This window comes from Bufo gargarizans, chromosome 3 (assembly GCF_014858855.1).
Source record: "Bufo gargarizans isolate SCDJY-AF-19 chromosome 3, ASM1485885v1, whole genome shotgun sequence".
Classification (NCBI taxonomy): Eukaryota; Metazoa; Chordata; class Amphibia; order Anura; family Bufonidae; genus Bufo; species Bufo gargarizans.
Window position 1 is genome coordinate 503448968 of NC_058082.1, and position 27727 is coordinate 503476694.

The window sequence follows — 27727 nt, forward strand, 5'->3', positions numbered from 1 at the left end:
ATGATGAGGTGATAACATAATAAATGGGGGACATTTTTCAAGACTGGCGTTCCCATACTCCAGTCTTCATTCCCTGTGCACTGGAGTAAAATGTTCCTAATTTATTAAAGGGGTTATGCCATGATTGATGTAAAAAATTAAAATCAGACATCATATAGCACACGACAATCTCTTCCTAACAAAGCTAGAACTAACCCTGTACTTCACATGGATCCCCATTCACTGCTCCAACTGCACTGCACTGCATTTCCGGAGTGCGGCCCCGAACTTTCGGGCTTCGGCCCCGAACTTCCGGGCCGCGGCTCCGCAAAAAAATAGAACATGTCCTATTCTTGTCCGCAATTGGTCACTGGCTATAATCAGTGTTGGACTGGGGTACCTAGGGCCCACCAGTAAAATGTATTTTGGGGGCCCACCGTACGGATACATTCGAATATAATAAATAATTTAAAACATTTTTTTTTATATAAACATAGGCTGGTTAAGGTGCTGTACATTGAATATATGTATGTAGTGCAGTAAGTCTACTGTAATATGTGCCACTTATGCAGGGGGTGGGAGACTAGGGGTCTACCTTGCTCAGGGGCCCACCGGGGGATTCCCCTGTACCCCTGTGGGCCAGTCCGAGCCTGGCTATAATACATTTTTATTTACATGCAATTACAAAACTATTCAGATCCAGGTTCTGGTTTGAAAAATGTAGAATATGTTTTGTGACACAACCCCTTTAAGAGGCAAATGCTCCTACTGCAGATTATCTACTGCAATCTGTGGGTTTGTCAAAGACATGAGCTGGTGGGACCCCTATATACCACCAGTGCATCAAGTGATGCTACAGTGATTGTGATATCATAATGGATACACAGTGGCATTAGCTGACATATCCATTGAAGAACCTGAGAATGAATGATAATGTCCCTTTTTTAGGGGCACAGTGGACAGTCTTGATGAACAATGTCTAGTGACCCTATTCTTAAAGCAGATGACTGCAGCAGCTTCCCCTGGGAGCACAATTGGCTTATGCTGGAGGCATAATGCTTCTCTTAGCTTCATTTTAGATATTGCCTGCCCTGATGTGTCTCTTTCTCAGTTGACATCAAAAGAGTGGCGATTCTTTAAATTGGGCACTGGGACCACCAGTTGAGACAGCTGTAGTAGCTACATCTGGGAACAGGGGTGGTCCATGCTGAAAGCATGGTGTATATGGCTCCTAAGCCAACAATGATGTTGCAGGTGCTCTGAGAGAGGGGGTAACAGTACTGTCTTGTGGACGTTATCACTAATGACCTCATTGGGCTGGGTGAGAACGGGCTGGTGGTTTTTTTTTAGGGAGCAGTGCATGTGAGGAGGTCACAAGAATGAGCATTGGAACCAGCAACTGATTCAACTCTAGCAGCTGCTTCTGAGATCAGAAGTTGTACATACTAAAAGTATGATGTGTATAGCTCATAAACTGGCAAGGATGTCATAGGTGTTATGTCAGGGTGACCAATGGCACTGCCTTAGGGATGGGCTGTGTTTTCTTTAGGGAGCAGTGCATGTGATGGAGTGGAGATGTCAGAAAAAGAACAGCTAACATTGTCTGACATGTCCCCTTTCAGGATTTAGAATGGGTGGTGATGTCACAGGTTGGAACTGGTGAGCGATGATGTCACAAGGGATGTCAGCCTTATTAATTGAACTCTGGGACTTATCAGGAGGTAAGTTTGTCAGGGACCTCTAATGGATTTATAGGAATGTGAAAACTTTGCTCTCTCATTCATCCATTCCTCGGGTCTTTTAGGGACCCCATAAATAACTGCTTTATAAACCCCTTAAACAGGCCTTAGTTAGTTAGCTGCATTTTATTTTCTGTAATACTTTGTGTACCTTTGTGTAATACTCCTTTAGCTGTCATTTGAATGGTATGATATGTCATTAAAGGGGTTGGCCCATCCAGGGGTGGACTGGGATCCCCCATAACAGTGCCATCCACAGATCCCCCTCCCCATAACAGTGCCATCCACAGATCCCCCTCCATAACAGTGCCATCCACAGATCCCCCTCCCCATAACAGTGCCATCCACAGATCCCCCTCCCCATAACAGTGCCATCCACAGATCCCCCTCCATAACAGTGCCATCCACAGATCCCCCTCCATAACAGTGCCATCCACAGATCCCTCTCCCCATAACAGTGCCATCCACAGATCCCCCTCCATAACAGTGCCATCCACAGATCCCCCTCCCCATAACAGTGCCATCCACAGATCCCTCTCCCCATAACAGTACCATCCACAGATCCCCCTCCATAACAGTGCCATCCACAGATCCCCCTCCCCATAACAGTGCCATCCACAGATCCCCCTCAATAACAGTGCCATCCACCACAGATCCCCCTGCCCATAACAGTGCCATACACCACAGATCCCCCTGCCCATAACAGTGCCATCCACCACAGATCCCCCTGCCCATAACAGTGCCATCCACCACAGATCCCCCTGCCCATAACAGTGCCATCCACCACAGATCCCCCTGCCCATAACAGTGCCATCCACCACAGATCCCCCTGCCCATGACAGTGCCATCCACCACAGATCTCCCTGCCCATAACAGTGCCATCCACCACAGATCCTCCTGTCCATAACAGTGCCATCCACCACAGAACCCCCTCCCATAACAGTGCCATTCACAGATCCCCCTCCCCGCCGCTCACAGGAGTGTACAACTGTACATTAACATTTTAAACTGTAATCCATCCGTATCCAGTGCAACTTTAACTTTATAAATCAGATTCAGCGCTCATCTCTAGTCTTACTCAATCTCAGGCTCAGCCGGTTAGCTCCAGTAACAGGCAGTGCGGGCAGCGCTCACTCACTGACGTCACGCGCCTGCGCCACCTAGTGGGAGGAGCAGGCACCTGACATCAGTGAGCAAGTGCCGCCCTCACTGCCTGCTGTTACCGGAGCTGCAGTATGAATCTAATGAGAGATGAGCGGGCGACTGCGGCTGATTTCAAGTCAAAAGTTAAGTCTGCAGGGCAGGCGCCAGGCGGATTAGGCTTACAGTTTTTTAGAGTTAAAGTGGCGGGGCCGGTGTAACGCAGAAGAAACAGAGCGCTGGCCGGCCCTGCCAGCATAACATTCGGGGCACTGGTCAAAACATCCAGGGCTCAAGCCTCGAATGTTTTGACCTAACGACGCCCCTGTCTATGGGACTTCCAAAAATAGCCGAGCATGCTACTGGTCCACTCTCCTTCACTCTGATTTAGAGATAGGTGCAGGTCTCAGAGTTGGGACCTGCACCTATCTGACATTGGGGGCATATTGCTAGGATGTATGAGATGGGCCAACCACTTTAAATGTCACCTTTTATATTAAGGAACATTGAAGAATTTGCTTCAGTGCTACAAAACAAGCTATTTTTAACCATCCATCTGGCAGCCAAAGAGCATGCTAAACGAAAGTTGGACATATAAACCCAATCTATTTTTCTAGGCTCAAAAATAGTTTTTCTCTTTCAATCTGCCGCCCCGCATGCTTGGAACCTATTTTGAGATTCTCCATGCCATTTTCCATTCCTCAGATACCAAAGCTTATAAAAACAGAACTCCAGGGACATGTATAGCAGACACCAGTGGTGTTGCTGTCTAAATAACTCTTGCATTGTCCCAGACATGCTATTAACAAGCGATCGCTAAGTGCCCTGATAGTGGCTGGACATGCTAAAAATACATTCTGGTTTCAGGTTGCATAGGTTTCTGAACACCTGAAAAAGGTTATGTAAGATTAAATCAAAGGCAGGCAGATTTACTAATACTTTGCTGATGCCAGATGAGAGATCTGGTGAACCTTTGGACTGTGTAGTCAAAGTTTATACCACCTATTAGTTCTGGTGCACAATAATGTATAGTAAGCCACGACCATTGTTGGCGATTAAGGGAAAATAGTGTCTAAAACTCCTAATAAATGTGGTGTAAGGAATGTGCGCAATAATTCTGGATCAGTCTGCCTCAGTCTGTTTTGTTAAAACAGGAAATAATAAATATGAAGAGAAATGTAAATATGAAGAGAATGTCTTAGAATTGGTGGCATTTAATGTCCAACTGGTGGAATCCAACCACTCTAATCCCCACTGAGGCCCGAAGGGAGTAGCAAGGCTTGAAAATCACTATGCCTCCTCGTCTCCTGTGGATCATTAAGTGCTATAGGCCAAAACACGTAGAACTAATAGTAGAATTGGATGAGTGCTCAGTACAGGGACAGAATGTCAAGCTCTGGGGCGCCATTGCCCAGTGCCAGCTCATGTTCTGTCCTCCTCCTCCTCCTCTAGTTGTCTTTAATTAAGATATGGAGGAGGAGGCTGACACAGGGGAAAGATGGGCCACAGCCAGGGGCTTAGCTATAGGGGGTGCAGAGGTAGCAGTCGCTACCGGGCCCAGGAGCCTTATGGGGCCTAAAGACCCTTGTGCCACATAAGAAGACACCAGTATTATAGCAAATGCATACTGGTCAAGTTGCCGGCTGGAGGGAAGGGGTTAGGTCAGGAATTTGGCATGGGGGGAGGGGCGTGCCGTTTCCATTTTTGCCTCAGGCAGCACGAAGGCTATGTGCTTCCCTGCCCCTGGCCACAAAGCACTGAGGGAAGGGGGGCCCAATCTGAACTCTTGCACCAGGGCCCATGAACCTTTAACTACGCCCCTGGTCTTTCAGTTCTACTAAACATACAGAAGAATATGGCACCACATACCTATTACATCCAGAGATGTCTCTTTTGATGTAGACATTCTCCTTCCTCATCTTCTCAATTCAGCAAATAACTTCTTTTATCCACGTCTCATAGTAGTGCCCCCAATGGTCATAATGCCCCTTTTAGTGCCCAAGTAATGCTTCTCTCTAGTTCCCACTGTAACTAGACCTGTTCCATTAAACACTGCCTTTTATGGTGTAGACCTCAAGCGCCATGTGCCACTTGCGTCCTGGTGCAGGCAGTTGTAATGACATTATCGAGCTACTTCCTAGCACAGGCGGTCACAATGATGTCATTGCGTTGCCTGTGATGCACAACAGGCAGTTGTGATGATGACATCCCTTTGCAAATGCCTACACCATTCTGTTGCCAGATAGTCTTCAGGCCTAGTGTCCTTAATCATATGAGGTTGGACCCGCTGTAGTTTTTAGCAGTATCTCTCAGGATTGCAATAAAGTTGAATTCAGAAAGGAACCTGTGGCCGCCAGCTGGGCGCATACTCTAAGTACCTGCACCAGAATGTTTGCAGCAAGCTGGCAGCAGTTTGGGGGCTCAGACGGCTCACTGGACATCAGCCCATCTGAAATCATCCCATAGGGTCTATGACCAGTTGCCTGTGACAAACTCCTGAGGAGTAAGGTTGTGGAAAAGGTGGGCCTGCTACAGTTCTGCGTGGACCACCGCTGAAGCAGCAATGGCTAAAAAGTATCATTAGCCCAAGTGGTAAACTATGGGAGTCTGCTGGACCTGTGGGAAACCTGAAAACATAGGGTAAGATGAGTATATTTTAAAGATAACCCATCGTCTGCGAGATCCTCCTGCTCTTCCAGGATTCAGTTCTGCTGTCTTTCTATTACCCACGACCAGACCTTTTTTGCACTATTTGTGCTGCTTTTTTATATATATTTTGTTCAATGCATCTGTTTTGAGGCTAATTTTTGTGGCATCAGTGGTACTTTTATATAGGTGCTATGTTATTTAGCGTTTAACGTAAGAATTACGTACTTACCCGTTACTGAAGATGCTGACAGTGGTTTTCACAAAGTTTTGGCCATCTTATTATTTTCATCAAATTTTCCAAATTGCTGTTCCAATTCAGGCACTGTTGTCAAAGGTTGGTTTCATTAATCTTACCCCTCAGGTAACCTCACAGTTAAGTCTGGTGACCATGCTGACCATATGTTCTTCTGTGAATGCTGCATGAATTACACACAGGGATGTTTGTGACATATTGCAAATCGGCCCATCATGCCAGAAGAAACAGTACTCAGGCTCATGATCACTTAACTATGCAAATAATTGCACAAAGATGTCCACGTTCAGGGCTGTGTTCACATTTTCATCAACGATTTTTGGACCCTCAATCCGCGCACCCATAGCTGTGCACCAAACGCCCTTGTTTGGGTCATGGAATGACAAGGGAATCGATGACATCGATGAACATAAAAATGTACCTAATAAAGTGGCCACTATGAGGGCTTCACATCAGCCTCTGCTGACGGTACTTTCACAGAACACAGGCTGCTGTAGGGGAGAATTTATTAATGCTGCTATAGCATTTTTCTGCCGTAGAAAAGTCACACATTTTTGCTCAAATCATATTTTTTTACTTTATCCTCTTTGACGCCATGCTTGCTATTTTTCTAAATAGTGGGTAAATGGGAGACCAGACAAATTTAACATTAATTACACCAGATTTAGCAGTTTTCTGTTTCTGATGCACAGACCTCCCGAGATGCTCCACAATTAATGAGTTTGGCACATCTTATACCACCATAGTTTTATTATTAAAACCGGCATAAGAAGAATGCCCCCTGTAATGTTTCTCCTAATGCAGCTTTCCTGTAATTATACTGCCATGTAAATAGGTCCTCGAGGAAGAAAGGGAATGGAGGGGGACATTACTGAATCCTTTAAATGTGTAAAAGGGTTAAATAACATTCAGGAGGGAAATGTTTTAGTAAGAAACTAAATGTGAAAACAAGGGGCACAATCTGAAATTGAAGCAACGTCAGAAAATATTATTTTACTGAAAGGGTCGTAGATACGTGGAACAAGTATATCCAAGTGTATTTATAAGCATATATCTGTCCTAAGAGAAAAATAAAAAGGAAATAATGTTGACCAGAAAGATGGATGGGCCTGGTGGTCTTTTTTTTCTGCCTTCAATCTTCAATGTTCCTGAGCTTCAACCCTGCTGGCTCATTAACAGAATTGTAAGGAAATCCATTCCATCCATCTTCAGATACACAGATATTATATCTAGTTCTGATATCAAAACTTTGTAAGTGCTCCCCCCCTCCCCAGATGATTTTTTTTTTTTTTGGGGGGGGGGGGGGGGGAGGGATGAGTTTTTAATAAAAATAATTGCACTCTGCCCTACCCATTTTCTCGACTTGTACAAAAATGTGGAACAGGTGGTTTATAAATATGGTTTTCCCTTTGAACACTGCATTGATAAATGTATTTACAGCAGACAACTGCCATAAACACATTGATAAATATAGTATGTTATAAAACTGTCTACCTATAGCGACCATTAGGGGGAGCTCATTGTATAGGAATTCATACAGTTAACATTGAATTAATACAAGTTGTAAAATCTGTTTGCACGGAGCTCCCCCTAGTTGCGGCTGTGGGAATATGGTGTGGATTCATGTCGGGAAGTAGAAGAAGGTGTTCAAAACTGGTCCGTTTTTATCCGAGGCCCATAGCAGGCGCATGCTCTGCTCTCAAGATGAGTACGCCTCTGGTATTAGAGTACTTTTTGTAATAAAAAGTATAGAGTTTTATCCAGTTTTCCCCATAGTGTTATATGACATCCCCCGTTTGTAGATGAATTTGTCCTCCTGATTTTACAAATGAAGATTGCGTCACTTGGGCGAACGTATTATTTAGGATTATTTATTTTAACGAAATATAAAACAAGGATTAAACTTAATGTGCATCAATTAATTCATTAATTGTTATCACTAAAATATTGGCAGGGGACATATAATTCATTTGTGTTAAGTGAAATTTAAATCCCAGGGGACATAATCTTTACTTGATCAAATTTGTCTTGACAGATCCACCTGCCTTAAAAGGGAGTCTGTTAGTGGTTTTAACCAGCTGACAACACAAGGTAGGGGGCAAGGAGGGCAGGACTAGCATTCCTTTTGCAGAGCTTCTATTATCAGGAGTAGTGTGTATGTACTTTTATTCTGCTATGTTCTGGTCCTGCAAGTGCCCTGGAGGCAGATCTTCACTGAGAAGAGCTCTCTGAAGTGAGTTGCTATCCATATTTTGCAGACCTGTGGTTTGCGGAGCGCAAAACAGATACACTCATACATGAGCCCTAAAGCATATTTCCTGAGAATTAGTTTCTTGGCACTATATTTGTTGGTCAGGCCTATGCCTTTCCATGCAGCTCTTCCTAGTCTGCCAGCTATATTGATTTCTTATCAAATCTTAGTGCTAGAGAGGTCATTCCTCGCTGATGTCACCAGCAACTTTATCACTCTTCATACATAATTTAAATTATTTGGTGAGTTTGAAAGAGTAGGATTCTCCCACTGTGATACACTGCTGCTGAGAGGACTCTCCGTGACCAGATGACAAACAAGCAGAAGAATTCATATGGTTGACACTGGCCAGATACTTCCTCTCCAACAAACTATATCTAATGATATTTTTAGGAACACTAGTTTAGATTTACTAAGCAAAATGTGCTAGAATTCTGGCACAAATTGCTGGAAGTATGTACTGTATTTCAGACACTTATATAGTCAGTGGCGGATTACAATAGGGACGTTCGGGTCGGCAGCCCCGGGCCCAGCACCGCTGGGGGGCCCAACGCTGACCCGAACGCCCATATACTGCGGCGGGGCACGGGAGCGCATAGCTCCCTGTCCCGTCGCCGATCACCGGCATTCACCGCATAGGCCTCAGGCCTTGTAGGCCTGAGGCCTATGCGGTAGTGAAATCCCGGCGCAGGCGTGCGTGATGACATCATCGCGCACCTGTGCCGGGACGCAGCACTGTGACGCGCCTGACTCATCCCGCCCGCCTTCCTCTGCGAGCAAGCGCCTGGCCCTGGACATAGGTGAGTATTTATTTTTTCATTTTTTGTTCATTTTTTATTTTTTTATTTCATTTGCCTACTTGGAGGGGGGGGCACAGGAGGACCTATTAGGGAAGATAAATCGATCGAACATGGGGGGGGGAATGTGGGGGCTGTATGGGGCCAAATTATTATGAGGGAATACTATGTGGGGGCAAATTACTATGTGGGGGAAAATTATTATGAGAGGGACTACTGTGTGGGGGCAAATTACTAGATGGGGCAGTGTGGGGGCAAATTATTATGAGGGAATACTATGTGGGGGCAAATTACTATGTGGGGGAAAATTATTATGGGAGGGACTACTATGTGGGGGCAAATTTCTATCTGGGGTAGTGTGGGGGGAACTATTGTGTGGGGGCAAATTGCTGTGTGGGGGCAAATTATTATGGGAGGGACTACTATGTGGGGGCAAATTTCTATCTGGGGTAGTGTGGGGGGAACTATTGTGTGGGGGTAATTGCTATGTGGGGACTATGTGGGGGCAAATTACTATGTGGGGGAAACTATTGTGTGGGGGCAGTGTGGGGTAATTGCTATGTGGGGACAGTGTGGGGTAATTTCTATGTGGGGACAGTGTGGGGTAATTTCTATGTGGGGACAGTGTGGGGTAATTGCTATGTGGGGGCAAATTACTATGTGGGGGCAAATTACTATGTGGGGGCAGTGTTGGGAAAACTATTGTGTGGGGGCAAATTATTATGAGAGGGAATACTATGTGGGGACAAATTACTATGTGGGGGCAAATTATTATGAGAGGGACTACTATGTGGGGGCAAATTACTAGATGGGGCAGTGTGGGGGCAAATTAGATGGGGCAGTGTGGGGGCAAATTGCTATGTGGGGGCAGTGTGGGGGCAAATTGCTATGTGGGGACAAATTACTATATGGGGCAGTGTGGGGGCAAATTACTATGTGGGGGAAACTATTGTGTGGGGGAAATTGCAATGTGGGGACAGTGTGGGGTAATTTCTGTGTGGGGTAATTTCTATGTGGGGACAGTGTGGGGTAATTGCTATGTGGGAAAATTGCTATGTGGGGGCAAAATACTATGTGGGGGCAGTGTGGTGGAAATTACTATGTGGGGGCAGTGTGGAGGAAATTACTATGTGGGGGCAGTGTGGAGGAAATTACTATGTGGGGGCAGTGTGGGGCAAATTACTATGTGGGGGCAGTGTGGGGCAAATTACTGTGTGGGGGCAGTGGGGCAAACTACTATATGGGGGCAGTTTGGGGGAAATTACTGTGTGGGGGCAAATTACTATGGGGGGATTACTATGTGGGGGCAGTGTGGTGGAAATTACTATATGGGGGTGTTGCTATTGGGGAGGCACTATTGGGGCAATTCTATTATTTCTGGGGACACTATACAGGGATTATTGCCTGGAGCACAATAGAGGGTGGTATTATTACTGGGGCACTCTAGGGGACATTATAGCTGCTGTGGACACTATAGGGACATTTGGGGTAATTTATCAAACTGGTGTAATGCAGAACTGGCTTAGTTGCCCATAGCAGCCAATCAGATTCCACCTTTCATATTTGACAGCTCTTTTGGAAATCCAGTTCTACTTTACACCAGTTTGATAAATTACCCCAATTATATCTTTCAGGGTCACTATTTTTTCAGCAGTATAGTTCCTGGGGCATTGGGGAGCACAACGGGCACAGTATTGGGGGTGGCAGGATGACACTGTGGGGACACCAGGATGAGGAGGTTGATGGAAAAATTGAGAAATCTAACGTGTCTGTGTTACAAACTGTAGAGACGAGATGCGGCTGAAAGAATTTGCCATGGTGGTCTGGGTCAAATGGAGGAGAAGAGGAAATAGAAGGTCTACATGACAGGAGATGTCACTGGATGTAACAGGTATGTGGTGCTGTATTCTCCTCCATGTCTTTTTTATTACAATTATATGTATTTTAAATTTGACTACCAAATTTTTCAGTTTAGGACCCAATTTGGGGTATTTTTTTTTTGTCTGAAGATGTCATATGGCCTAAGAAGAGACTGTGGCGCTCATAAAGCACCGCAGCCTCTTCATACAAAAAAAAAAAACTAAACTAAAATGGGGGGGGGGGGGCCAAGTTGGGTAGACAGCCCCGGGCCTATCATGCACTTAATCCGCCCCTGTATATAGTCCATATATTGATGTAAAGTTCATCTGCCATAAGGTGGTATCGGATGAGAAAAATGTTAAACGCACCTAGTGTGTTGTGCCGCATTCATCACGCTGTGTGCACTATGTTTGCTTCTTGGAAAACGTTGCATCTTACTATAAGGCCTCCTGCACACGAACGTGGTTGTGCTGCGGGCCGCAATGCACAAACACCGTCCGTGGGGCAGCCGCATTGGATCGCGGACCCATTCACTTTAATAGGTCCTCGATCCGGATGTTCCGCAAAAAGATAGGACATGTTCTATCTTTTTCCAGGACGGAAGTAAGCACTCCGTAGGGTTCCGTTCCCCACTTCTGTTCCGCACCATTCCGCATCTCCGGATTTGCGGATCCATTCAAGTGATGGAACGGCACCCGTGTATTGCAGATCCGCAAATGTGGTCCACAATATGGCAACGTTTGTGTGCAGGACGCCTATTTACGATGAATCTCCCCAGTTCTTGCTTCAGCACAGACTATATATCATAGAATTACAAAATAAATATTCTATTAAATATTAATATAAATAAATAAATAAAAGAGGTTGTTTAATCATAAGCAATCATTACTAATCCAGTGCATAGGTGATAACTGGCAGACAGGTGGACATCCAACTGGAAACTCACCGATCACCAGAACAGAGGTCCCCTTTGAGCATGCACACTGTCGCACCATTTAAGGAGGACCTAAACCTTTTCTGAAGTCACGGAAGGTGCAACAGCGCTTCTCCGAGTGCTCTGCACCTTCAGCTTGCATCACCTCTGCTCTGCTTTTCCAGCTTGTGGAGTACAGATCCATAGAAAGTATATAGAGCCACATTTATTAAGACTGGCGTTTTAGACACTGGTCTTGGTAAAGGCCTATAGCTGGCGGTGGATCCTCCGCAGGCCTCTCCATAACTTCAGCGCATCCAGCGCCTGTTTTATATGTAAGACAGCTTCCTTGTTGTCTTACATTTAGAACTTTTTCTACTCCTAAAACAGGCGTAGAAAATGGTGAATGAGATGGGCCTGCCGGCCGATTCCCGCCCACGCCATGCCCACAATTTTAGACCTGACGTGAGCGAGGAGAGGTCACAGATAGCGATGCAAATAACCATTGTGCCGCCATCTGCACCTGAAATACACCTAATATAGGCGTATTTCAGCATAGTAAATGACCCCATAGAATCTGTACTGGTACTGCATGCTGGAAAAGCAAAGCATAGCTGATGGAAGCTGAAGGTGCGGAGCACCCAGAGAAGCACTGCTGCACCTTCCATGCTTTCAGTAAAGGTTTAAGTCCCCTGTAAAGTACCGTATATGGTTTGGGCAGGGGTGGGATTCAAATTTTTAACAATAGGTTCCCTACTCAATGGCGGTCACGACACATGTTTACATATACATACACCATATATATACAACACACATACACATAAATACACCATATACATGGTACACATACATAAATACACCATATATACACTACACACACATACCACCCAACTAAGGAGCTAAACTATCAGCGGTGCGCGAAGCAATGGAAGCGAATATCACCAGCTGCCCTGCCACCGCCAGAGCAGCGGATCGGGACTCAGCCGGTAACACGGTTCTCCGATCCTGTTTTAATGTTAACAACCGGATCTAGAGGGAACTGGCTGAATCCCATGCCTGGGTACGGGACTGACAGAGATAGCCATGTGCTGTACACTGCTGTCAGTCCCATAGACTTAAAGGGAACCTGTCACCGAGATTTTGGGTATAGAGCTGAGGACATGGGTTGCTAGATGGCCGCTAGCACATCCACAATACCCAGTCCCCATAGCTCTGTGTGCTTTTATTGTGTAGAAAAACTGCTTTGATGGATATGCAAATTAACCTGAGATGAGTCCTGTACATGAGATGAGTCAGGGACAGGATTCATCTCAGGGTAATTTGCATATGTATCAAATCGTATTTTTTACACAATAAAAGCACACAGAGCTATGGGGACTGGGTATTGTGGATGTGCTAGCGGCCATCTAGGAACCCATGTCCTCAGCTCTATCCCCAAAATCCCAGTGACAGGTTCCCTTTAAAATGGTGCAACCACCTCTCCATTCAAATGGGAGACACAAGAACCCTCTTTTTTTGCTATCAGTAAGGGTCCCAGCAGTCAGACCCCCACCAACCTAGCATTTATCACCTATCCAGTGGATATTATCAGACTGCCCCTTTAAGTTATATAACATGTAAAAGTGAGTCCCCTAATTTATTAATAAAGGCAATTTTCTCACCAATGTATTTGTTGGGAAAAGATGGCACGAATTGCACCTAATTTACTAACAGGCCACAAGTTAGTACACGTGGCACCTTTTGAAATGTCTGTTAGTTAGAATTTTCTATTACGCTAGCTGTGAGCAGCCATATAAATGCATGTTTGATAAATGAGGTGTTAACTATATCTCCTGTTAGACCGTTCTAACTTCTCCAATGGACCTAGGAATTTTAGTGAACAGCAAACTAAGGCTAGTTTCACACTAGCGGCACAGACCTCCGGCAGGCTGTTCTGGTGGGTGAACAGCCTGTCCGATCCGTCCTGCTGCTAGTGCACGCGTGCCCCCGGACTGCCGCTCCGGCCCCATTCCGAGAGTACATGTCGTACTTTTATTCCGGCGGCCTCTCGGGCTTCTGCCGGAACTCCGCCCCGCCCACATTATAGTCAATGGGGCTGGAGTGGTAGTTCGGGGGCATGCGTGCACTAGCGGCAGGACGGATCCGACAGGCTGTTCACCCACCAGAACAGCCTGCTGGATGTCCGTGCGCTAGTGTGAAAGTACCCTAAGCTGTAGAAACCAGTGTCAGGCAGCTGCTGCCAAGGCCAGTAGGATTATGGGGTGCATCAAAAGGGGCATAGATGCCCGTGATGAGAACATAGCCCTGCCACTTTCAGACCACACATGGAGTACTGTGTACAGTTCTGGGCTCCTGTGAACAAGGCAGACATAGCAGATCTGGAGAGGGTTCAGAGGAGGGCAACTAAAGTAATAACTGGAATGGGTGGACTACAGCACCCAGAAAGATTATCAAAATTAGATCCGTCATAGGGTCTTAATACCGGAAAAAAACGTTTCTGTTTTGTCCCGATTCATTGTCAATGGGGGCAAAAACGTAACTGAACAGAATGGAATGCTCCAAAATGCATTCTGTTCTGTTCTTGTACCAGAGAGCAAACCACCACGGAGGTGGTGATAGTGAGTACAATAAAAGAGTTCAAGAGGGGCCTGGATGTATTTCTGGAGAGTAATAATATTACTGGCTAGGCCCCTTGCAGACGAGGGGAGCTCCCGGCCTGACCTCTCAGCACCCTTACAGTTCTGGTATGTATTAGATGACACTGACATAATGCTGCCAGTGTTATTCAATACATTCTAGAATCCTGTAAGGGTTACATAGCATCATAAATCAATATAATGCTATGTGACCCCGTCAGTGCTGGGAGGTCAGGCCGGGAGCTGCGCTGCGGACTCGCAGTGTGACACACGCTTGTCTGCAAGGGGCCTTATAGTTACTAGAGAGGGGTCGTTGATCCGGGGAGTTATTCTTGCCTGATTGATTTTTCCCCTTAAGGAAAATTGGCTCCTACCTCACAGTTATTTTTTTTACCTTCCTCTGGATCCACTTTGCGGACAAGAATAGGCAGTTATATTAAAGGCTGTCTGTGCTGTTCCGCAAATTGCAGAAGGCACACAGACACCATCCGTGTTTTGCGGATCCGCGGTTTGCGGATGCAAAAAAACAGAACGGTCGTGTGCATGTGGCCTAATTCTAAAAAACGGATAGTGGCAGGACTGGTGCTGATTAGATTTGCTTTTTTCTGAGATGCTGCTCTGATGACAGGCACAGAAAAACCTGATCGGTGCCCAACTTGCTTTGATTATACTGCTCTCTCCTGGACAGACGGCCTTTGGTGTGGCACTGTAAGGGTGTGGCTACACATTCAGGATTTTTGATGCAGAATTGAAAGTGAAAATCAAGAGTGGATCATAAAAGAGGAAAAATAGTGTTTGTCCTTAAAAGAGGTGCCTGGTTTTCCCATATTGATGACCTATGCTCAGGATCGGTCATCAATATCAGATCGGCGAGGGTCTGACTCCCAGCACCCACAAGCTCCACAGTCTTTTCAAACAGCTGATCGGTGGGGTTATAGGTTATCAATATGGGAAACCGGACAACCCCTTTAATGCCTTGATTTTGGTTTCAAAACCTTTATAAATGAATGTGTGACCTTCATAACTGAACATGTGACCATACCCTAAAGCATTGGACCAGGATGCTAACTCATGCTCAACTAAGGGTACTAGCGTTAGAGAAATCCGGCAGGCAGTTCCGTTGCCAGATCCGGAAATCCGTGTGGAAACGCATACCAATTGTTTCCGGATCCGGATGCGGAGCCGTTTGACAAATGCATTAAAATACCGGATCCGTCTCTCTGGTGTCATCTGGAAAAACGGATCTGGTATTAATTTTTTTCACATTTTTAAGGGTCTGACCATGCGCAGCCCAGAAAACCGGATCCATTTTTCCAGAACACTTGGTACCGGAACCGGCATTAATACATTTCAATGGAAAATAATGCCGGATCCGGTATTCCAGCAAGTGATTCTGGAATTTGGGCCGGAGAAAATAGTGCAGCATGCTGCGGCATTTTCTCCGGCCAAATACTGTAAAAGGGACTGAACTGAAGACCTCCTGATGCATACTGAACGGATTGCTTTCCATTCAGAATGCATTAGGACAAAACTGAAGAGTTTTTTTTCTGGTATTGAGACCCTAGGACGGAACTAAATACCGGAAAACTTTAACGCTAGTGTGAAAGTCCCCTAATTAACTTGATCAGACATTGCCCTGGGTGGAAGTGGAGCTCATGAATGCTTGATTATGGGCAGTTGCTTCCCTAAAGCTCTCAGTAAGGGCTCATGCCCACAAACGTGAGGGGTCCATGCCCATGCTGTGGACTGCAAATCACTTGAATGGGGTCCGCGATCTACATACGACGGTCCGCACTGCAAAAAAAGTTGTGTATGCACTACTTTTTTGTGGTGCGGAGGCACGGCCAGAAACACCCCGGAAGCACTCCATAGTGCTTCCATGGGGTTCCGATCCATGCTTACGGACCGCATCTCCGGATTTGCGGACCTATTCAAGTGAATGGGTCCGCAATGCACACGGCTGGTGACCCATGTATTGCGGAACCCTGTGCAACCCCGAGTGGTGGGTGCAGCATATTGGGGGGATTTGAGCAGCATATTGGATGGCTGATAGTGCTGGGAGCAGGGAGAGACCGACCTGATCGAAGCCAACCAGCAATGCATCTGAAGCACTGTGTCCGCGCGTGCGCAGTGTGAGTGAGGGTAAGGGGGTTTCAGAAGATAAACAACCATCAGATCTCCTTACCCTAGAGGGCGCACGCGTGGTGTCCTTGAGTCCACGTGTGCGCACTGAGGGGTAGGGAGTTCGGATGGTGGTTCGTGGTTCCCTGTGCGAGCGATCCCTGGCCGATAGTGCGCTTGCACACCCGTGGTAGTGCGCTTGCGCTGAGGCGCACACCCCCTTCTCCAGCTGATCGCTTCACCGGAAGTCACGTGGGGTATGGTATTTTCACGGGGTAGGGTTTTTTGATAGAACACCGGCAGCAGTTTATGGATAAAAGTCGAGCGTGCGCATCTCGCTCTCGAGTCATGGCTGTATGCCATAAATGTCCAGATGGGACAGCCCCAGGGGACACAGGGATTCCGTTCTCTTGATCAGGGCCCCAGCGGTAGCCCACTGATCTGATAGTTATGCCATATCCTGTCCATAGGGAATAACTTCTAACAACCGGAATACCCCTTTAAGTGTCCACACGAGATGTAATTTGCTGCAAAAAAAAAAATCTGCAACAGTGGATTTTGCAGTGGATTTCACCCTATGCATTACAAAAGGTGAAATCTGCAGGGAATGTATGACTTGGCAAAATGCGGATTTAAAATCTGGACCGCAGCTCATTTTATGCTGCAGTTTTTTTCTTAAAGTGGCACTGTACTTTCAGTAAAATTTTGTTATGAAAATTCGCTAAATGCAATAAATGTTCATTGTTACAGGACCTGCAAAGTGGATAAGATTTTAAAGTAGAACTCTACTTTCAATTAAGTTTTGATATGTCATAGGAACATATTAAAAGTTTAGATCGGTGGGGGTCTGAACGCTGCTACCTCCACCAATCTCTAGAACGAGGGATGAGAAGTGCTCACTTAGCGCGTTTTCTCTCCTCCCTGCATGACAGGAAGTGAGATGGACTAAAAAAAATAATAATCTATGGGCCCATCTCGTGCAGCGAGCTGAGAGAGTGTGCTTATCAAGCGATGCCCTCCTTTCATTCTAGAGACCATTGGAGGTCTCAGCGCTGAGACCCCCACTGATCTAAACTTTTGATATGTCCTGATGACATATCAAAAGTTTATTAAAGGAGAGTGCTACTTTAAAATCTCATCCACTTTGCAGGTCCTGTAACACTGAAGCTTTGTCACTCTTGTCCATTCACACGTCCGTGAATGTGTCCGCATCCATTCCGCAAATTGCGAAACGGGTGCGGGCTCATTCATTCTCTATGGGGCAGGAATGGATGCAGACAGCACACAGTGCGCTGTCTGCATCCGCATTTCCGGAGCGCGCCCCCAATCTTCTGGTCCGCGGCTCCGGAAAAAAATAGAACATGTCCTATTCTTGTCCGCATTTGCGGAGAAGAAGAGGCAGTTCTATGGGGGTGCCGGCCGGGTGTATTGCAGATCCACAATATACTACGGACGTGTGAATGGATTGGCAAAGCCAGAGCACTTTAGTAGATAGAAACCACTTTACAAATCGCTAGTCAGACCACACATGGAGTACTGTGTACAGTTCTGGGCTCCTGTGAACAAGGCAGACATAGCAGAGCTGGAGAGGGTCCAGAGGAGGGCAACTAAAGTAATAACTGGAATGGGGCAACTACAGTACCCTGAAAGATTATCAAAATTAGGGCTATTCACTTTAGAAAAAAGACGACTGAGGGGAGATCTAATAACTATGTATAAATATATCAGGGGTCAGTACAGAGATCTCTCCCATCATCTATTTATCCCCAGGACTGTGACAAGGGGACATCTTCTGCGTCTGGAGGAAAGAAGGTTTGTACACAAACATAGAAGAGGATTCTTTACGGTAAGAGCAGTGAGACTATGGAACTCTCTGCTGAGGAGGTGGTGATGGTGAGTACAATAAAGGAATTCAAGAGGGGCCTGGATGTATTTCTGGAGTGTAATAATATTACAGGCTATAGCTACTAGAGAGGGGTCGTTGATCCAGGGAGTTATTCTGATTGCCTGATTGGATTATGGAAGGAATTTTTTATTCCCCTAAAATGGGGAAAATTGGCTTCTACCTTACGGGGATTTTTTTGCCTTCCTCTGGATCAACTTGCAGGACGATGGAGAAATGTCTTTTTTCGGCTTTATGTACTATGTTACTATGTAAATAGAAATGTATCACCTATCCAAAGATGATTCTGTAAATGTCTGATGGCTGAGGGTATCGGCTCTGTATGTGGCTGCCTCCCTCAGTCTCATAGAGCGTGCATCCTCGACTGCGCCTCAATTCAAACTCCTCTTCCCTATTGTCATGCAGTAAGCAGGAATGGGGGGCTCGGGTACCCCCCAGTGACCACAACTCATCTACCCCGTGCATAGGTGATAAATGTCTTTTCTCCAGGTATTGCCCCTATGTTGGACTGTGTATGTGTGGCTGTAGTATCGACTGGCGCGGGCACAATCCTCAATCTCTCTCTATATTTTCCTATAGAATAAAAGTGCAACTGTTGTCCAAACGTGTGGCTATGATTTTGAACGAGATGTGTGTGTCTTTGTATTAGACTCTCGTCTGGCCAGAAATTCAGATGTTTCATAAAATAAATGCTATGCAGAGGTTCCAGTGGAGCACAAAACACGACTTGTTCAGCACCGGAGAGAAACACTGAGCTTCTTATTCCATGCGGTTTATAAATGTAACCCAAGATTTTCCCTTCTGCTTCTTCAAATCAACAAGGTTTGTGTGTAATTTCCCCCAGCCCCCTCCCCAGTACAGATATGTAGATTATATATAGAGAAGTATGTGTGCGAGTATATATATATATATACACATACATCCCTCTCTCTCTCTATAAATATATACACATATATAAATATACAGTATACATATATATCTTGCTCGCTGAAGCAGCAGAAAGCCTGGCTTTGTTACGGCTGCCAACAGGGGGGTGACATGACTTGGAAAATATTATTCTAGCAATTTTGCAAATTGCCATTCACTTTGTTTAATGGGGGCACTGTTTCTTTAACCAGGCCGTGCCCCTTTGACAGATTGGGGCGTGCTTCTAGAGCTGGTCACGCCCCACCTGTGAGCTCTCTGCTGAGAAGTGCATAGCATGGTTAGTGTCAGCAGTAGCAACAGCTGGGACACCCTCCCCTGCATGCAGGCTGGGCGGGCGCTGTCTGCAAAATCCTCTCTGTCCTTAACCCTGTGTGCCCTCTGTGCATTAAGTCTCTGCGCTGACATTGGAGGTTGACACCTTCTCTTGCTCCCATGTGTTTGCTTCCATGCCCTGTGTGTCTGAATGCCGCTGCCTGTCACCAGCTCCTTCCAGACTGGCTTTGTTTCCCAACATTTCGCCCTGGCAGCAAGGGAGGAGAAAAGCTGCACTTGTGCGAAATATCCCACTGAAGAGCTCCAGCTCCTGGAATAGATACCCCTAGCTACAGCCGAGGAGAAGCAGGTCATACTGCCAGCTAAAGACTGTGCCAACCAGACCCTGGGACACACTAAAGGACAAGACAGAAGTGCCATGTGTTGCTCCTGAGAGCATGCCGTGTTCCTGTGGATTGTAACGTGAGTCCAAGACTGGATCCCGATGTGATTCCTCAGCGTTCCCAAATGATTACCTTCTGTTCAGCAAGTATTCCCCATCACGCCTGGAAAAATTGTAACAGAACGGGATAATTTGTGTCCTGTGTGACCCAGCTGTAAGGCGAGAAAGCTGATCCCGCAAGCCATTCTATTGGAATGCATTGTGCCCTGCTTCGAACAGACAGCTGGATATAAAGTCGTGTGTCTATATCCGCTGCACCCCTCCTCTTGTCCTGACAGTTGTTGTCTTGTGCCCTGTGCACCAGTGTGGCTGGCCCTGAGGATGTCCCGCTGGCTCGTAACCCTTTCCTGTCTGTGGCAGATGCTGGGGATGGTTGCCACCTTGGAGATGGGCTTATATGATGTGGAAAGGGGACGAGAAGCAAAATGTGAGCCCATTCAAATACCTATGTGCCAGGGCATTGGCTACAACATGACGAGAATGCCCAACTATGTCGGCCACGAGTCTCAGGCTGAGGCGGCGGTGAAGCTTCTGGAGTTTGCCCCGCTTGTGGAATATGGGTGTCACGTACACCTTCGCTTTTTTCTCTGTTCCCTTTATGCTCCCATGTGCACTGAGCAGGTGTCCACTTCTATCCCTGCCTGTAAGCCTATGTGCGAAATTGCACGGCAGAAGTGTTCCCCCATAATGAAGAGCTTTAATTTTGGATGGCCGGAGTCTTTAGACTGTGACCGCCTACCCAGTAAAAATGACCCAAATGCACTGTGCATGGAGGCTCCTGAAAATGCTACTAACGGGGACCCTCAAACCAATGGCCATAACATACTTCCCATAGGTCCACTGCCAACACGTCCATCTGGTCCTGGGATCGGTATACCTAGTCGCTGCACCAATCCTGACAAATTCCTGTTTGTGGAGAGGAGTGGGGTGTGCGCCCCAAGGTGCACGCCTGGTGTGGATGTCTACTGGTCTTCAAGCGATAAGGACTTTGCCCTGGTGTGGATGGCAGCATGGTCTGGTCTTTGCTTTATTTCCACCGCCTTTACCGTGCTGACATTTTTATTACATCCTCAGCGCTTCCAGTATCCCGAGAGGCCAATTATTTTCCTCAGTATGTGTTACAATGTCTACTCTACTGCATTTCTCATCCGTGCTGCTGCTGGGGCCCCTAGTATTGCCTGTGACCGTGAAGGTGGCGCCCCCTACCTGATCAGAGAGGGCCTGGAAAGCAGTGGGTGCACACTTGTCTTCCTTATATTATACTATTTTGGCATGGCCAGCTCACTGTGGTGGGTGGTTTTAACCCTCACTTGGTTCCTAGCAGCAAGTAAAAAGTGGGGTCATGAGGCCATTGAATCCCACGGTAGTTACTTTCACCTAGCCGCTTGGGGTATTCCAGCTGTAAAGACTATCATTATACTCACAATGAGGAAAGTTGGTGGAGATGAGCTTACTGGACTATGCTATGTTGGTGGCTCAGATCCCAGTGCCCTGACAGGATTTGTTCTGGTGCCTCTTTCGTGCTATTTGGTGACAGGCACGTCGTTTCTGTTAACAGGCTTCGTGGCTCTCTTCCACATCAGACGTGTCATGAAAACCGGGGGAACCAACACAGAGAAACTGGAGAAACTGATGGTTAAGATAGGAGTCTTCTCCATCCTTTATACAGTCCCTGCCACCTGCATCATTGTGTGCTGCTTCTACGAGCGTCTTAATTTGGCTCACTGGGAAGCCCGGGCGAGGGAAGAGCCCTGCAGGACAGCTTCTGGAAGTGGCAGGCCAGACTGTACTTTGCCTGCGTCCATCCCCAGTGTAGCAGTCTTCATGCTTAAGATATTCATGTCACTAGCTGTGGGTATAACTAGTGGTGTGTGGGTATGGAGTTCAAAGACTCTACAAGCCTGGCAAGGAATCCTGTGCCAGCGTCGGCTTGGGGTGGTGGGAACCAGGACTCGAGGGAAGCCTCAAACAGGAGGAGGCATTGCTTGTAGTTTAGGAAGCTGCCCTTACAAGCCCCCACCACTTACTCTTCAGGTTGCTAAAACAGATCTTTTTACAGACTGCCCAACCCATGTGTGAACCTCAAGATGAAAAGGGGGGTCTAATAAGAAGATGTAAAAAAAATATCTATATATTTCCATCCGCAGAAAGCATGTATAGACACAATGCAGGGGACTTTGATCAGCTCCTGATATGAGAGCCTATTGAGTGTGACAAATGAATGCTTGAGGAAACCTGACCTACAAATTTCTAAGCAGAGGCATAATATATTTTGGTGACACAGGGAAACTGTTCATGCGCCAGCCATAGAGACATTAAAGAGGTGTACTGTATCAAAGACCTCTTTAGGCTGCTTTACGTGAACACTGAGCCTTTTAGCAGATGTTTTGAGAGCTCAGCCCCCCTCCCTGCAAGCACAACAGGAGCAGAACGTTGCCTACATGGCTTATCCAGTCTATCTCGCCATCTCCGGGGGGTGCAGGATCTAGCTCTGTTAACGTCATGGTGGGCATTATTGCTGCTTGCAGACGCAGCGCTATTCGTTGCTGCTTTGACAGTCATTGTTCTGAGGTCATCAGCATCCAGAACCTATTGAGGATAACCCACATTGGTGTTTATATCAGGCTGTACTTCATTTGTGCTCAGGGCCCTGGTTTACCAGATTTCTGTCTCCGCTGTAAGCACAAAGTTAAAGGGGTTGTCTCACTTCAGCAAATGGCATTTGGCATGTAGACAAAGTTAATACAAGGCGCTTACTAATGTATTGTGATTGTCCATATTGTCTCCTTTGCTGGCTGGATTCATTTTCCCATCACATTATACACTGCTCATTTCCAGGGGGTTATGGCCTTCGCTGCAGTGCAAGATACCAGGTGGCCAGGACGGGAGCTGCTGAGCATGCGCGGCTATGCGCGCTCCCACAATCTCGGCCGCCAGAGATGCTGCCACTTTTTCCTGTAGTGTAGCATGACCACCGCTACTGGATTGTAAAGTGGTCATAACCATGGAAACGAGCAGTGCATAATGTGATGGAAAAATGAATCCAGCCAGCAAAGGAGGCAATATGGACAATCACAATACATTAGTAAGTGTCTTGTATTAACTTTGTCTACATGATAAATGCCATTTGCTGAAGTGAGACAACCCCTTTAAGAGTTTCCAAAAGTTCTAAAACTATAAGGGAATTGTTGCTGGTAGTGCACTGCTACGAATAGTTGACTATTGGCCCATCAGTAAAATTATCGGTTTAGTTCAGACTTTAAATGCAAAGATTTATAGGAAATGTTTAGTGACGTTTTCCATGTAACGGTTCCATGAATTGGCTTTTACAGCATTTCATTTTCACCGCACCGCTGGCATGTGTGCCAACTGTTGGTAATTTCTGACTAGTCCCTGAACGGATCTCTCTTACTGAATTCACCTAGTGAACAGTATAAATGCTCTCTCTCTCTCTCTCTCTCTGTAGATGATGGCACTTGTCTTAGTTTATTTATATACCCTCTGTCTATTATATTATTATTATTTCTGATCCAAAGAGTATTACAAATACTATAAATTACAATGCTATAAATAATAGCCCTGGTTATGGAAACAAAACGGGAAAGCATTGTTTGCACAGATGCCCAAAGTCTTTTATATTCTAGATCTCCCTAAGCAACCTCCGGAACTCCAGCTGTTGTGAAACTACAACTCCCAGCATGCATACTTCTTCTGCTCTTCTAAGCATGCTGGGAATTGTAGTTTTGCAACAGCTGGAGTTCCGAAGGTTGCTGATCCCGGTTCTAGATCAATATTTTTGGACCCTGACGGTTAATATACACTGTCAATGTCTTTCTAGAAGGTGTTCCTATTTGCGAGAAGACATTATACAGAATAGTAATACTAATATGGGTAGTACTTTATTCTGTATAATGACATTTATATAAATTTAGTATAGTAACATTTTCTATGGAATGTTTCTGCAGCTACAACCCCCATCCCATTCACATTTTGGACAGGCACAATCATATACTGCATAAAGGTGTGCGCCGCTCTTGTCCATAGGCCGTGTCTGATATTGCAGCTCATCCCCTTTCAGTGAGGCTGAAGTGCAATATTAGACGCAGGCCACAGGCAAGGGAGGAAAGAAAAGAATGTTTTTTTTCTAATCTCAGTTAAATCTTTTCATAAATTATTGCAAATGATTGAATCATTGTTATGAAATCTATTCGCTCATGTCCTATATGGTCAATTTTGTTTTTAGCAATTCAGCCAAACTGTATTATCACGGTGTAGTATATATTACAGGAATAAGGAAAGTATGCACATGCAGTTATGAAGGGCTGTGGAAGCTGTCAGACTTTTCATAGCTCATTAGGGATCCTTGTTTCTATGACGTACAGATGCCCTCTACAGCCCGTTCATTACAGGGCATTCATTGCAAAGTGCAAAGTGACTGGCAGATAAATGAATCCTGTGTGGCTATGGTGTGTGGTGATTGAAGTGAGGTTCTTTAGATGGTTTGCAAGGAAACAAAATTTCAACGTTTGAGTTGTTATAAAGTTAATTTTTTGCTTTAGTACAAAATTTGTAGAGGAGATTTACTAAAGGTGGCGAACTTGCTGTGTGGTATGCCAGTCAGATTCTAAATTCTGGCATATGCCATATCCCCCAAAAACATCTACTGCTGCCTAACATGGCACACCTTTCCGATAAGGCAGGGGTTACATGGCGATCTTGGGCATGGATTGCAGTGTGGCAGTGCAGCCAGAGAAATGTATAGGGTCACAGCGTGACTTGCAAGTTATTGCGACCCCAGAATCGCTAAATAAAATCCATTAGGGTTGGATTTTTTTTTTGCAATTCTGGTATTGCTGCGACCTTCTTCATTTTTATGGCTGCACCATAAGATCGCTGTGAGCCCCAACCTAAACCTTTGGCAGGTCAATTGCAAGTGATACATCTGGGAAGCAATACCTCTTGCACCAATTCAAACTAAATGATTGTATATTTGTGCAGACCTCAATACTAGTAAAACTGCTCCTCTGTGCCATGGTTTAAGTGATGTCTAATGATGGTGAGAGTGATATCTGTGGTTTGCATAGGACTTCATGTAGACCCATTTCATTTCCTTTTCACAAACATTATAGTCCAGAAATAACACATTCAACCCTGCTAGATCCCTGTTTGGTGAGCATTACCAGTATTATACAAGAAATCATTCGGAACAGGAATATATTCAATTGCTTTAGACACAAAAGAAGCGACGTAGGCCGAGTTCACTTCTTCGTTTAGCTTTTCGTTCTTTCGTCAGTTTGCGTCACTTCAGTCAGAAATCAATTATTTTTGATGGGAAAAAAAGTCCTGCATGGACAAATAATTGATCTCTGACGGAAGTGACACAAAAATGATCGTAACTGATTCTCAAAATAACGGATCCATTTTTTTTCCTGTTCTTCAGATGGTTCAGAACTAGGGATGCGCGAATCGACTGAAACATCCGAAGTCGATTTGCATAAAATGTTGTTTCAATACTGTATGGAGCGAGTGGTACCTTGGAATCGAACCCGAGGTTGGGAAATGTTGTTTTACAGTAGAAATCAATTTATGAAGTTATTACCCAAAGTCTTGCGAGACTTCGCAAAGTAATAACTTTGGCTCATCAGAGCCAATACATTCTAATACTGGACAGTATTGAAACAAATAAAGCCCTAATAAAGCTAAATGATCTGTCAGAAGAACAGAAGAAAAAAACGGTATCCTGTAAAAAAAAACTGATCCTGTATTTTAAGCATCCCTTATGCACATTTGGAATCTGTTTGAGTCATTTCCATCTGAGATCTGTTTTTTAGAAAGAAAAAAAGTCCTGCATGCAGTACTATTTTTTCCGACTAAAAAAACTGATCTAACAGAAATGGCTAAAATGGATGCAAAACGTGCATAACGGATGCTTAAAATACAGGATCCGTTTTGTTTGTTTGTTTGTTTCTTTTCTTCTGAGGAATCAGAAGAACAGAAAATGATGTGATGTGGAAGTGATGTGGACCCAGCCTTAGTTGCCTATAGCAACCAATCAGCGCTCACCTTTCATTTCTTAAAATGTTTTGAAAAAGTGAAAGGTGAGCTCTGATTGGCTGCTATAGTTTTGATAAATGAGGCCCAAGGACCCTAAATTTGACTTTTCACCAAAACTGTAATAATATTGTGCATTATTGTTAATGTAGCTTATTTTTCTAATGACCTAAATGGGAAGTATTATAAAACTATGCATATATGTATGTAGATTTTCTTGTATATAATGTAGGATGATGAGATCTAATGTTTATTTCACTAGAAAAATTGCATTATTGGAATATTTATTTTTATACCTTTATCTCCAAAGTGGTGCAGTACCACACCGAGCCTGTAGGTGGCAATAATGTGGACAATGTGAAAAGTCCCCGGATGACATTGATTAACTATCCTTAGAATAGGTCCTCAGTAATTGAATGTGCGGGTTCCAACCACCAATATCCACGCGGATCCTTAGCACCAAGGGGCTGCAGAGTTTGCCGGAGTGCTGCGACCCCTTCATTGGACACGGCCACATGTACAGACAAGATAATGTGCTTGGGTAAGTAATGAAGGGTTGGCAGCACTCTAGCAAGTGCCTAATACCATTGCTAAGATCATAAGGGTAGGTTGTATTTTGGGTTGTAAAAAATGCATTTTTTTCCAAGTGGTTTTTTTTGTGTTTTTTTTTAGGGTGGTGTTTTTTAGGCACCTTTTTTCCCTGTAGAGAAGATTATGGGAAATCACCACACCCAAACCATGTGGTCCGAAGGGAGGAAACTGTCTTAAAATGGCACTGCGAAAATGCAGTGTTTGTATGACATGTACATACATCTGGCCATTGCATTCTTTTGGTCCCAAAAAAAATAAATAAGAAATGCAGGCAAAAAAAGCATACCATTAAAAATGTAGTGTGGAACTACCCTAATATAGCACAGCAAAATATATATTTTCTATTTAAAATATGTTGGGGACATTTAAAGTCCTGTCAGATGCACTTTAATGAAGCTTACGGTCTGTCAGCATCCGGCAAAATATTCACCATCTGGCGGCAAATTTTACCGAAAGGAAAGTTTTACTTTAGGTATTGCCAAGCAGTGATGGTCAGTTTACAGTGTTCGCCAGCGAACACATGCGGGCTGCCATCTTTAGTAAGGTAGACTCACCCGTCCGGCGATGCACAGGTAAGCCCTTACCTGTGCCTGTGCCGGGAGCCGGTCTGAAATCAAACGCAGTCACCGGAAACAGGCAGTTCCGAGAACAGCCCGATGAAGGCCCCCGGCGGCTGTTCTCGGAACTGCCTGCTCCCTGTGACTGCGTTTGATTTCAGACCGGCTCCCGGCACAGGTAAGGGCTTACCAGTGCATCACCGGACGGGTGAGTCTACCTTACTAAAGATGGCAGCCCGCATTTGTTCGCTGGCGAACCCTGCAACTGACCATCACTGCTGCCAAATATAAAAGCTTTTGTAACAACAGTGACATCTATAGATTGGTTGAGGTACTACCCTTCATTTAAAAAGTGTGCATAAGTTTTAATTTATATAATGTGGCAACACAGGGAGCATATGGTGTTCATAAAGGGTACACAGCAAATGATGTTTTTTTATGTTCTCACCTTCACATATGTGCATCTATAGGTCTGCATGCATAAGAAGAACATACAATAGAATAAAAGAAATTTAGGTTTTATGCAGGTTTTTTTTCAGCTGTCTTTGTATGTGCCCACAAACTCATGCCGAGCAAGCTGTAGTAGTAGGTTTAGGAATATTGCCTGGGAGCTAATGGGATAAGACATAGGGTGAAATTTAATAA

At 45.2% G+C, this 27727-nt stretch overlaps 1 protein-coding gene across 1 annotated transcript; it reads left to right on the forward strand.

Moving 5' to 3' along the window:
- Positions 1-19472: 19472 nt before the first annotated feature.
- Positions 19473-22606, forward strand: FZD9 (frizzled class receptor 9). Its single transcript, XM_044283908.1, has one exon. The coding sequence runs from the start codon at positions 20205-20207 to the stop codon at positions 21960-21962; it is 1758 nt and encodes a 585-aa protein (XP_044139843.1). The 5' UTR covers positions 19473-20204; the 3' UTR covers positions 21963-22606.
- The last annotated feature ends 5121 nt before the right edge of the window (positions 22607-27727 follow it).

What these genes read in the sequence shown, in the direction of transcription:
- FZD9 (XM_044283908.1), top strand. Translation starts at nt 20,205, where the DNA reads ATGTCCCGCTGGCTCGTAACCCTTTCCTGTCTGTGGCAGATGCTGGGG.